This window comes from Dipteris shenzhenensis, chromosome 17 (genome assembly GCF_047967505.1).
Source record: "Dipteris shenzhenensis isolate YYH24624 ecotype China chromosome 17, Dip_SZ_1.0, whole genome shotgun sequence".
Taxonomy (NCBI): domain Eukaryota; kingdom Viridiplantae; phylum Streptophyta; class Polypodiopsida; order Gleicheniales; family Dipteridaceae; genus Dipteris; species Dipteris shenzhenensis.
The window spans coordinates 34156607-34169944 of NC_141612.1; the positions used below are offsets into that span (position 1 = coordinate 34156607).

Consider the following 13338-nt stretch of genomic DNA (forward strand, 5'->3'; position numbering starts at 1 on the left):
ATTGCAGGGATTGGCAGTATACAGATAGTATTTCCTGATGGACGCATATTCATGCTTGATGGTGTCCGCCATGTGCCGCAAATCAAGAAAAATCTGATTAGCACTGGCTTATTGGATGACAGTGGTTACCACACCACATTTGGGGATTCCAAATGGGTGATTACTGATGGCCAGGCTGTAATGGCTGAGGGTTTTAAGAGTGATACCTTGTACCCTCTTTATGTTTCGAGTGTGGGTAATCATGTTGTTGCCATAACCGAGCTGCCAAAGGTTTCATTGTGGCATAGCCGGTTGGGACACATGTCTGTTAAAGGAATGCAAGAACTGTCACGTTTGGGTTATCTGCCGTCTCTTTCTTTTTCAGATTTGCCTACTTGTGATCACTGCATATTTGGCAAGCATTCTGTGACTCCTCATAAGAGGAGAACTCCCCAGAATAGGGCACCACTTGATCTAGTGCACACTGATTTGTGTGAGATGCCACAGTTATCACTAGGGGGTGCAAAATATTTTATTACTTTCATTGATGGTGCCACACGCAAAGTGTGGGTCTATTTCTTGAAGCATAAGGGCGATGCCTTAGATGCTTTCAAGAAGTTTGTCGCTCAGGTTGAGAATCGGACAGGTCGCAGGCTGAAATGCCTCAGATCCGATAATGGGGGTGAGTATGTGTCACATGCTTTTGTGCAGTTTTGCCAAGCTAAGGGCATCAAACAGGAACTCACAGCTCCTCATAATGCATCTCAAAATGGTGCAAGTGAGCGGATGAATCGAACTATTCAGGAGAAGGTTCGATGTATGTTGTCTTATGCTGCATTACCCCATGGCTTTTGGGCAGAAGCTGTGCAAACAGCAGTTCACATTATTAACAGGTCGCCAAACAAGGCTTTGGAGTTGAAAGTGCCAGAGGAGGTGTGGTCTGGCAAGCCACCTTCTTATAAGCACTTACGTGTATTTGGCTGCGAGTGCTTTGCTCATGTACGTAAAGAACTGCGCACCAAACTGGATCCAAAGTCTATTAGATGCATCTTTATGGGTTATGGTGACGAAGGTGAAATGGGGTACAGGTTATGGGATCCCGTTAAACGGAAGATTATACGCAGCAATGATGTCATCTTTAAAGAGGATAGTGTACACAAGGAACCCGTGCAACCTGTGGAATACAGGAGGGTTATTTATGATGATGTTGGACAGCAAAGAATGCCCATTTATATGCAGCAGCAGGCTGCTGCAGATAACCCTGTTCAAGAGGGTATACAGGCTGAAAATCAGCCAGATAATTTTGCCAATGATGCACCACTGGATATGCCAGCAAATGAAGCTGTAGCACAGCCAGATATGGTGGTACAGCCACCTGTCATGCATGAAGAACAGGCTGGACAGCAGCCTAATCCGGAACATTTTGTTAGGAGGAGCACCCGTGTACAACGGCCTCCTGCCAGGTTTGTTCCAGGAGCCAATAATGTGGCTGATTTTATCATGCTGACAGATTGTGGTGAGCCTTCCAGCTTCAAGGAAGCTATGGGAAGAACAGAGAAAAAGAAGTGGGAGAAAGCCATGCAGTCAGAAATGGACTCCCTACTTTAAAATGATACATGGGACTTGGTGCAGTTACCTGCAGGCAGAAAGGTTTTGCCATGCAAGTGGGTTTACAAAGTCAAAGTGGATTCAAATGCTTTACCTAGGTATAAGGCCAGATTGGTTGCCAAGGGATTTAAGCAGGAGAAGGGCATTGACTTTGATGAGATTTTTTCCCCTGTAGTCAAGATGACTACTTTGAGAGCAGTGTTAGCTCTTGTTGCTCATGACGACATGGATTTATGTCAGATGGATGTGAAGACAGCTTTTCTTCACGGAGATCTCCATGATGAGATCTATATGAGTCAGCCAGAGGGATATGCTGTTAAAGGGAAAGAGCAGCTTGTGTGTAAGCTCAAGAGGAGCTTGTATGGACTCAAGCAGGCGCCAAGAGAATGGTACAAGAAGTTTGATGCCTTCATGCAGTCCCAAGGGTATCATAGGTGTGAGACCGATCATTGCTTGTACACCAAATGGGCAAAGGATGGCAGTTTGATGCTACTCATTCTATATGTGGATGACATGCTTATTGCCAGTAAATCTCAGCATGAGATTAGTGCTTTGAAGAAACAACTGCATAAGTCTTTTGACATGAAAGACTTGGGTAATGCAAATCATATTCTTGGCATGCGGATTACTCGCGACAGGTCCAAGGGACTTTTGTTTCTGTCACAGAAAGAGTACATTGACAAAGTACTGCAGCGCTTTAAAATGGAGGGGGGGAAGTCTATTAGTACCCCGTTACCTCCACATTTAAAACTCAGCAGTAAGGACAGCCCCAGATCAGATGATGATAAGGCTGAAATGGCCAAGGTTCCGTATGCATCTGCAGTTGGATCTTTGATGTATGCCATGGTTGCCACTCGTCCGGATATTGCTTTTGCGGTGGGAGTCATCAGCAGGTATATGGCAAATCCAGGCAAGAGGCACTGGGAAGCAGTGAAAGGTGTCTTGAGGTATCTCAAGGGTACCAAAGACTTGTGCATATGCTATGGTAGGCAGGATGCATTGGTGCATGGTTTTACAGATTCAGACTATGCAGGGAATGCAGATAACCGGAAGTCTACTACCGGTTATATTTTCACATTTGCAGGAGGTGCTATATCATGGGTGTCTCGGTTGCAGAAATGCATTGCACTGTCAACTACTGAAGCTGAATATGTTGCAGCCACTGAGGCTTGCAAGGAAGCAATATGGCTTACTCGGCTGGTGGGAGACTTGGGCATTACAGGAGATATGCCAGTTTTGCATTGTGATAGTCAGAGTGCTATCATGTTGGCAAAGAATCCGGTCTTTCATCAGAAGACCAAGCACATAGATGTGAAATATCATTTCATCAGGGAGGTACTGGAAGACAAGCGACTTGAGCTTGTGAAGGTGCATACTGATGATAATCCTGCAGATTTGCTCACTAAGAGCTTGCCTACTGAGCGGTTTGCACATTGCCGCCACATCATGGGATTAGGATGAGACCATTCTTATTTTATGGTCCTGTATACAGTAACTGTATATTGCTGTAATTTTTATTCTTTTCTCCCCTTTAGGCACATTGGCCTTTAGGTGGGAGGTTGTTGGGGTAAAGGCACATTGCCAACCCTTCATTAAAGATAGGACACCTATGACTGTCTTAAGACAGTCATAGGGTAAAACCTAATCCTAATAAAACTAATGAGTTTGTGGTGTGGCTCATCACTTCACACCCGCACATTTGGAGTCCTCTCTCTTTTTTTTCTCACTCTCTCCCTCTTGCTCTTCTTCCCCCTTCAGGCCCTTCAGGATACCTCCTTTTCAGTACAGTTTAGATGCCCCTCCGGTACTCCCACCCACAATTCCGATCGGGCCCCACACCAACTAGGTCATTCGAGAGGATCTCATGTAGCTACACACCTTCAGGACTTGGTTGGAGCCGAGGGAGCTTCCAGTGAAGTTGAGTTTCTACAGAGATTACTGTCTTCGTATTTCGGAGGAGGGATTCATCACACCACCGGGGTACACTAAGCTTCATATGCCTCACTCACTATGGATCTCCATCGGACAGTTTCGGGTATCATCACACCGCCTCCGCATAGAGAGCGGCAGAGCAGAGGGGATCCCTAGGGGAGCATCGCATATGCATATTGTGCGACTGTCAGGAGGTTGAGTCGGAGGAGCATTTTATTTTCAGGTGCCCAATGTACTACGAGATCTGAGGTCGCTACCACTATCTCTTCAGAGATGGCTCCGGGCTCCTTTCCAGATTCCTTGCCTACCCAGATCAGAGATGTCTCGCGGCATTCATTCACAAGGGGGTCCGACACAGAGAGTACTTACTCAAGCGACGGGGCTTGGCCACACCATCAGACACCTCTCAGAGCAGGATCACAGAGTACTTCCCATCGAGTGACATTGATCGTTCAGTGTCTAGCCGCAGACGTGACAGAGATCCAGACCCGACGATCGCAACATGACACACAAGACATCGAGGGGACACACAAATCACTTTGGCGGACCTCCCGTCATTGTTTAGACCCATGATACACCCCACGGGAGTCACGGTAGCTCTGGTCTTACGTCGAGTCTCCTCCAGGAGACTGAGATGCACGGGAACCCTTGTTGATGGACGCCAACGTCCTATCATCGGCTATGCACCAGCTAGGGCGACATGACATACGGAGGATTCCGCTCTGCTCCATTCTTTTTTCTTTTCATTGTCATACCCAGATGTATTTGATTATGTTTGATTAGACTGAGGATTCAGCATGGGTGATGATGCTCGATTTAGTAGCTCCACCCTTACTGTGATATGTATCAGGTTTTCTTTCTGTCTCATAGACCCATCGGTCTTCAAAAGACTCTAATAAAATTTCTTTCTTTCTTTCTTTCTCAAGCCTCTTGTCTCACCCATCTAGCGATTTTCATTCATGAGGCAATACGACACAAAGGCGAGGTCAAGGTGCTTAGCCAACCACTCAAAGAATAATCTTTGGGTTTTCAGTCAGATAGCACGGATGAACAGACACCAAGGAGATGACATAGTTGAGGCTCGGAGCAAGAGATAAGACAGACTCTTTAATTTGTCGAGGCACAGACCAAGCTCGTGGATCTTCTCTCCATGGTCACCAAACCATCGGCACAGCCGTCGGGTGTGATAGTGGCACTTGTCCAACGTAGGGCCATAGCGAGGAGACCACAATGGACCACACACACCGACCATAGCTAGTGCTCTATCATGAGTTTTTATGCTGCCATAGTTCCATACATCGCCAGAGCCTCTCATGGACTTAACTCCTTTGCTAGCAGACCACCATTGTGACGCCACACCACAGCTTCCGTCCTCTTCATGGGCTCAAACACTTTGTCCTAGTGTTTTTATGTTTATGTTGTACTTGTCTTGGGTGCAGATGCCTACTTAGAGGCTCCACCCATTCAGCTCATTGTATCTATTTGTCTTAGTCTCATAGACCCTTCGGTCTTTTGAAGACTTTAATAAATTCTCTCTCTCTCTCTCTCTCTCTCTCTCTCAAATGGCCCACCTTATATGGGCAGTTATTGATCAGTATGAGAGGGCCATAGGTAGGGTGGGCACCACATAGGGGTTGTCATAGGAGGTGAGTGTTGGATAGAGCGGAGGACATCCATCACCATAGGGTTGTGGTCTTTAGATGACTATACAAATTTATGGAAATCTTTGGTTAATCTCATTTAGATGTGAACAAAACTCAAATGGGTTATCTCTGGGAAGTGGGAGGTGTGGCTGCCCCTATCAAGATTTCAACATGGTATCAGAGCCATCGTCGGGAATTTGGGAGCTAGGACCGTAACTGGTGTATGGCTGAGGGGGAGTGGTGGATAGACTGGAGCACATCCATCACCTTAAGGTTTTGGTGGTTAGATTGGTAGAACAATTTGTGGAAATCTTTGGTAAAGTGCACTCGGGCGTGAACAAAACTCGGATGGGTGATCTTTTGGAAAGCCTCGGGGAGATATGGCTGCCTCCATCGAGATTTCAAGAGTGAGCAGCCCCATTGGGGTAATGCAGGGGGCAACCCTGTGCCCCACCCTCTTCGGCATATACATAGATGAGTTGGCCTCCTTTGTGGACACATTAAGAGGGCGTGGATCCATCGTAGCGTAGTCGGTTATACCCCATCTTGCTACATGCAAATGAAGTTTTGCTGATATCTAACACAACGGAGCGGCTATACCTGATAGCTTTGTAGGTCTTCTATAAAAACCGTGACATGAAGGTCAACTTGGATAATACCAAGGTCATGATCGTCAGTACAACAAGGCTCAACTCTAGTAAGAGGTCTTTATGCTTACCAAGGAGCCAATGTAGCCACAATTGGCTGTCATGTCGAGATACTCCACTTACTTTACCATGATCAGTAGCATAGACACGATTGACCAGAGGGCACACTTCTTTGGCAGGCGAGAGAGGGCCCACCGGGCAGTAGGCGCCTGCAACAACAGCTACAAGATCCTGGTGAAACAGGTCGGTTTTGCAGCAGACCAACGTGGGCCAGATCTACAGACCTGGTCGTTTTTCAGCAGACCCAATCGGCTCATTGGGCTGGGTTCTGGTTGTCTCATACACTTGTAAATAGGCAGCGAATTTGGTTACCTCTAATCAGCAACTGAAGCCTCTGAAGGCTTCGTGACTTGTGTAGAATGTGACAGATTATATCTTCTACAGATCTTGGTAAGAGCAGCCATTCTTAACTGCGATTTTACCCAGCACTCTGGCTGGATGCTCTTGGCTTTGTGGATGAATATACTGAGTACTATCTCTTCTCAACATTCTACAATATGTGTGTGATGTTTAGTGGGTGTTTGCTGCTGAGATCAGTGAGTGTTTCAAGTTTATTCCGCTTGTGTGTGTGTGTTTGTGCGTGCGCGCCTGCGACCCCTAGATAGGTGTATGACTGCACGATCTCAACTGGCTCCCCTCGGTAAGTGAAGCTATGTCAATGAAGTACTGCGTGTGAGGTGTTGAAGATCATAAACTTGGTCTTGCCAAGGTTGACTGTCAGGTCTCTCTCTTTGCAAAAAACCTCTAGTGTCTCTGTAGGCTTGCCGCTCCTAGGCGAGCGATGAAAGTCATGATCTCATCAATGTAGAGCCCAAAGAGTGTTGGTGAGAGGGGGCATCCTTGCTTCGCTCCTATCATGCTCTCAATCCAATCTGATAGGCCTCTAGGGGCTCGTACTCTTCCTTTGATTGACTCATATAGGCTCATCACCCCCTAGATTATGTCCTCTGGAGGCTAGGATCTACATCTTCTGGAGTCTCTGGGAGACAGAGCTAGACCGAACACAAAGGCATGCCATACTACATAGACTTCTACACGTTCGAGTCAGCACCGGGTCACAGTGGAGTGGAGGAGCCGCCGAGATGAGGATAGAGTGGATTAGCAGGAAGAGGAGATGAGGAGTAGTGGAGTTAGAGCCACAAGGACCACAGAGAGTGCAGAAATAGACCAGAGCATGCACGATGGAGGTCCGGTTTACCCCGTCTTAACATAGAGTGGGCCATTGGAGGTGAGGTATCACTCTTGATATGGCCCATCAGATACAGAGATCACAGGGGCCACGCCTCCGACCACAAGAGAACTTGCAATGGAGGCAGATACGAGATATCCTTATATCCCATTGGAGGATTACCAAGGCATCATGATCATAGCTGACTGCATCTCTTTGTTCTCTCAAGTATTCGAGTTTTTGAGTTTAGGCTTTTTAGTATAACATACTTCAGGGGCCCTTGCGAGCCCTTCTGTCAGCCCATGGCGACTTGTTTGAGATACTATGCTTGAGTGTACGTTGTCTCATAAGCTCGCGAGGCTTCAAGAAGACGTTAATCTCTCTCTCTCTCTCTATATATATATATATGTGTGTATGTGTGTGTGTGTACACACACACACACACACACACATATTAATGAGCTGACTTTCTTCCCTTGATTTGGCCACGTTAGAGTTCCTCAAGTATAAACCGTTGAGATAAAGCTCTTTGTAACAAGGATGAGGGATTTGAATTTGATCTTCTTGACTCTCCAAACAGGCTGCTGTTGAATAATCTGCAGCAGAACTAGTATTCTCTTTCTGTTAGAATTCTGAAACTGCATCCAAGGAATGCAAGATAGTAATTTCAACAGCAGCAGCAGTAGAGAATAAGTATTCTGTTTTTGTAAGAATTCTGGAACTGCATCCAAGGAATGCTTGGTAGTATTGGAATGATAAGGTTATGCCATATTCGTTCAAATTGTGAATGCCCACAAAGTCATTGGTTTGGCACACAGGTGGACTGGCAGAATTGTATGGTTTGTAAATGCGCTGATCAAGATCCAAGCTGACCACAATGCATAGCTTGCATATTTTTATGGAAAAGTGGTTGAAATTGTCTGCCTTTGTAACGCTAGTCTTGTTAATTGGCTACTGCTTCAGTGTCTCATGCTGTTCTGACCAATATTTTATCTAAAAATGCTCATTTGTTTGTGGTGTAGGGCAGATGGATGGTATCATGCAAACGAACGACCTTGTCTTCGTCTTAGCAGCCACTAACCTGCCTTGGGAGCTTGATGGAGCAATGCTTCGCCGACTTGAGAAACGTGTATCCTTTGTTTGACTATTTGTTTTTTCTTTTTTTCACAAACGTAGATCAGTTTCTTTTATTTCCACTCTCTTACTTCAATATTGGAGTAAGCATGTAGGCATACATTCATTGCTGCATCCACTTTCATACATATCCACACATGTATGTTGTCCACATGCATTCTTGTAAGTATTACGTTATCACGTGATTGTGAGTTATTTCCTTCCTTTACTCACCCTCTTGTTTCTTCAGCTGCGCACACATTGCAAATGCATGCACACAAGTAGGAAGGAGAGAGAGAGAGAGAGAGAGAGAGAGAGATGTATTAACGTACGTGGGAGACGTCGCTGGCCTATGGGACTAAGCACAAAGTACACCAAAAAGGAAAATTTCATACCAGCCTCGGTGGGCTTGAGCAAAAGGCGCTCTAGGGCCCTTGCTGAGTGCTAAATTGATTTACAGAGCTCAATAGCTCGAGCAAAAATTAGATATAAATCAAAGACTAGCTAAAGTAGGCTGAGAGCTGGGACTCAGAAACCGAAGCTTGGCACCGTGGTGGTTCATCCGTGAGCGGTGAAAATGTCTTGGATCTGCATCTGTCGGGCTGTCTCACGCTGTGGTCTCCTCGATTTGTGAACCTGTTGGGCTATGTTCAGAGTGACCCCTCGTCTTGGGCGATCTCCTTTGAGGAAAGCTGTGATAGGCTACAGCGGATGCACCCACTGTGGAAGGCAATTGCTCATGCTGAGCAGCCTCATCAGTATCATGCAATGTATCACGAGGGGCACGCTTGGGTGCCATGGCAACTGTCACGAATGCGCGCAAGGAAATGAATTGGACTCAAAGAAGTAGACAGAAAAACCCTGCTGTAATGAGCACCTGATATAGTGTGTAGAACCACGAAAAGGTTGATGGCGAAGCTCGAGAGAAAGATCAACGACGAGGCTTCAAAACAAAGCCAAAATGACTGCCAAACGGGGCTGTGAAAGGCCCTAAAAGAGGTTGGAAATTTCAACTTTTTGCCCCTTTTTTTTGGGATCCCTAAGTCACCTGGACAGTCTAGCCTTGGACTCCTAAGGCAGTTAGGACACTGACTTAGTCTACCTAACCAAACCTAACTTAATCCAACCCTAGTTAGATTTACCTAACCTAAGCCCCCTAACTCAACCTAACCTAGTCCCTAACTTAACTCAATCCTAAATCAGTTAACCAAGTAACCTAACTAAGCCTATCTAACCAAAACTAACCTCAACTAACCTACAAACAGCTTAACCTGATAAGTAATCAAATGATTAAACTAAGGTTTTGCACGCCCCTGAGGAAAATGGGCGGCGATGGGACTAGCGGGGCAGGCAATAGCGACGGCGACGCTAGGTGCAGCGTGGGCATGTCGATGAGGTTGGCAAGGCGGGGCGTTGGCGACGGGCAATGTGATGTTCTTTGGAAAGCTCTCCGTCATAGGGGGTTCGTCGTTCATCGTCAAGCGGATCGTCGTTCATAGGTGTCCACCGTCCATCTCATCAGGCACATAGTCTTGTCCATCAGTTTTGGAGACTATAGCTCGTGGAGAACCGAATGGGCGAGAACTAGACCGATTCACCTAGTTCATGGAGAACGAATTGGTTCATCGTCAATTCCGCTTGGGCAGGGCACGAAGTAGTTGAAGGAATCAAATACATTAAGCGCTGGTGGCTGCTAGTTGCTGTCTGCTGCTGTAAGGCTGAAGCGTTTGTTGATATTGTTGCATGCTTGTCTGTCCATTCTGTGATTGGGCTTGCACTTCCTTTGAGCTTGTCAGCCTTAGTGTAGCAGATTGTAGGGGTTGAGTGTAGAAGCAAAGGTTCCAGAGAGTGGAGCTCTGATACCAATTTAGAAAAGGGGGTAGGGGCAGATTTGGAGAAAGGGGGATAGAAGAGCAAAAGGGAGAGAGAGATAGGGGAAGGAGTGAGAAGTGAGGGAAGGGGAAGAGGGAGAGGAAGGGAGAGAGAGAAGGGTGAGGGGAAGAGAGAGATAGAGAGAGATTGTGAAGGTAGCACGTAGGAGAAAGGAGGCGGGAGATAAGATTAGATGTCACATCAAAAGTGTACAATAAGGGGTGGATGGGGACTTATATAGTCCCTCCACATTTCCCACCTAAAAGGCCTCTAAAGGGTCTTTAAATTGGCCCTTTCCCCCCCTTCATTACATCATTCATGCAAGTCAGAGCAGTCCTTGCTGGTCTATATCTTGGATCGTGTTGCGGACGTGCACCTGCTTTCTAGCGTAGCCCGGATTCCCAGCACAGTCTTGAGGCCCTATGGGCACATTCTGGTGGTATGGGATGCCAGGAGGTTGTGGACTGGTTGGATGTAGATGTTTGTGTCAGCAGCCCAGCTTGTGGCTCAGGGGGATGCTCGGATTCTATGGGTCTTGGAACCGTGAGCATCACGGTTGGGTGGTGAGCATGCCTACGCCTCTCTTTGTGGTTTAATGATCGGTTGTTTGTGCTTGTGTGTAGGTCCGGATTCCCAAGGTGATCGTGGTCGTGTCACATCCCCGTTTCAGCATAGTGCACCCAATGCACATGATTGTACTTCCTTTGACAATCTACTTTTTACATAACCAAATGCCTTGCTGTGATGTATTGTCCTTGCTGTTCTTATCTTCAAAGGACCCGGTGAGCAATTAGAACAATGCATCATCGCCCCCCTACCCCCCTTCATGGAGGAGCTTAGCTGGCCTACTAGCTCCTTGACCTGTTCCTCATCGCCCCCCTTCATTGCCCGGGCAATCTTGTTACCTTCAAAGCTCACCACTCCATCAGTTGCGCCATCAAAAGGCAAATGGCCCGAGATTCATCAGCCCATGCAGTCCATGCAATTCACTAGCACTGCCAAGTGGCAGAAATTCTACCAACCCCCCTTGATCAGATGCCCATCAAGGATTGGTTTTCAACAATAATAGCCTGTCCTTGCCATGCATGATGGAAGTGATGGTCTTTTACTTGAAGTATAGTGAGCTTCACAATTGCATTGTTTTAATGTGTCCCACACTTTGAGTTCACAACGTATGATTTATAAACAACGATACGTGCTTCTGGTCAGTACATACATATGTACATACTTATGACTCATCTACTAGAAGTGATTTACTGTGGATGGTACGTACCTTGTAGAGATAATTCTACTTGATATTTGTGGACCTTCTATGTGTGTTTCAGTTTGCTTTCAACAGGCTGTTTATTTCTCCAGCTCCAAATTGGTATGTTTATTTGGAAACACTAGTTTCCAGACAACATCTAGAGTGTGATCTTGAATGTTAATGCTCCTCGGCACATTCCATTGCGGGGAGCAGGTCATAAGAAGCTCGCTTCCATCATGGTGAAGTAGGACAAGAACAGGGCTCCATTTCAATCTGCTGCAGCCTAAGCAGTCTGGGGGAATGCTTTGGTATAGCAAGACGCTCCATCCAGCAAAGGTTCATTATTTTGGTGGCATGTAGCCTAACTGCGAAAGTGCTTTTGGAAATGTCATATTGCCCCAATGCAAACAAACAATTTAGAGGCCATCCATACCATTACACAGCTCCTACATTCGTCAATTGTGTGGGCCCACTGCATCCTGCCCTTTTCAAAAAATCCAAATCGTAATGGTATTCATTATGCTTTTTCAAGGCCCTAGACTAATGTATAAATGTCCTGTCATTGTATCTCATTCCATGGTCTTTCTGACCATTTTTTAAAGCTCTCTTAGAATGTTTAAGAGACCTCTTGTCATAATTTATTGGAGCCATCATAAGATCATAGTATATTCGCTTTTGTAATGTAAGAAATAACATATATTTCTAGAGCCTTAGGTCCTAGGCTCTCAAATTCGGACTTCCCACAAATATTAGTAATTCACACGTCTTTGCCAAAGAAAAAAAATAGATACTTTTTTCTTCAAAAAGAAAGTGAAATTAGGCAATTCTTCTTCCTCTTCTCTTGATGAGAATGCTTCCTCCTGCCACGTGCCTTCTCTGGCTTCAGTGCCTGCTGGAAAGTACTCCAGTGGTTTAGAGTCTAAGGGCCAATGTCCCTTTATATGGAAGAGGGCTTGGTGTTCCCCTCCCCCCCCCAACCCCACCTTCCTTTTTCTTCCTGCCCTTTTATACAGGCCAATTGGGATCTCCGACTAGGAAGCTTAGCTGGTCTACTAGCTCCTTGACCTCTTCCTCTACTGGCCATCTTCTGGCCGACCAGTCAACAGCCTATACGTGGCCCCTTTAGCCCTTCATTTGAACCCCTTCAGCCCAGTAACAAACGTGCTTCATAAAAAAGCTTCTGTCAAGCCACCTCCTAGAGCAAGAAGGGACCAAGCTCCTGTAATGTGAGTGGCTTCAAGGGTTCTCCAGCTGTCAGGTGTTACTAACGGATTGCAGCTCTTTGGAATTTTGCTGACCATGAGCAAGGCTAATACTGTTACATCTCTGAGCAAGGGTAATACTGTTACATCTCTGAGCAACTACTTTCTGAGGTCTGGTAGATTTGTAGCTTGCAGAAACCTTACCTGTGGCATCCACCTGATCCTTGGCTTCACCTCCACTCCTTAAGAAATCTTTCATATTCCTCTTACAACTCGGTGACTCTAAATTTGTATCTTTCAGATTGGATGGTTGGTCCAATCCAACATTGTTGCCTCACCAAGGTTTGGAATGACATGCGGGATGCCATGTTGGAACATTGTAGAAAAGCCTGAAAGACATTTGGAACCACTACACATTGGCACAAACTTGAAAAATGGCACCCCTTACTGGTTAGAAGTTTCCTTCCTCTCTTGAAGCAAGGGCCTTCTCACTTGTTGGAGTAGATCATTGATGCTGGACTTCCAAGCTCTGATACCATGTTAGTAATTTACAGCCAAACTTGTTGGGTGTTGGAAGCAATGGAAGCTCAAAAATGGAAGCACAAAGGAGAAAAACGAGATGCTGTAATAGATTGCTGCAAATCTGAAGTATGGAGGCTCAAGGGAGAGCCAACATAACAAAACCCTAGGGCTAACTGTCCTAATTGGACTAAGTGTCCTAACTGACCTAGATGGTACGTAAACTATTGTACTAATAGTCCTAACTGATTATAACTAGGCCTACAAGGTACATACCAAGGTATAAGTGGCATCTATGGATAGCCCATGACTGTACAGAGTACAACAGATCAAGTTACAAAAGGTACTAA

General features: G+C 45.9%; 1 protein-coding gene across 1 annotated transcript in view; it reads left to right on the forward strand.

The window, feature by feature from the left end:
* Positions 1-13338, forward strand: part of CCP1 (P-loop containing nucleoside triphosphate hydrolases superfamily protein) — a 50496-nt gene that overhangs the window by 26244 nt on the left and 10914 nt on the right. The window contains exon 9 of the mRNA XM_087388392.1: positions 8064-8165. Within this exon, the coding sequence (XP_087244518.1) occupies positions 8064-8165 (102 nt within the window). The remainder of the gene's footprint in view (positions 1-8063; positions 8166-13338) is intronic.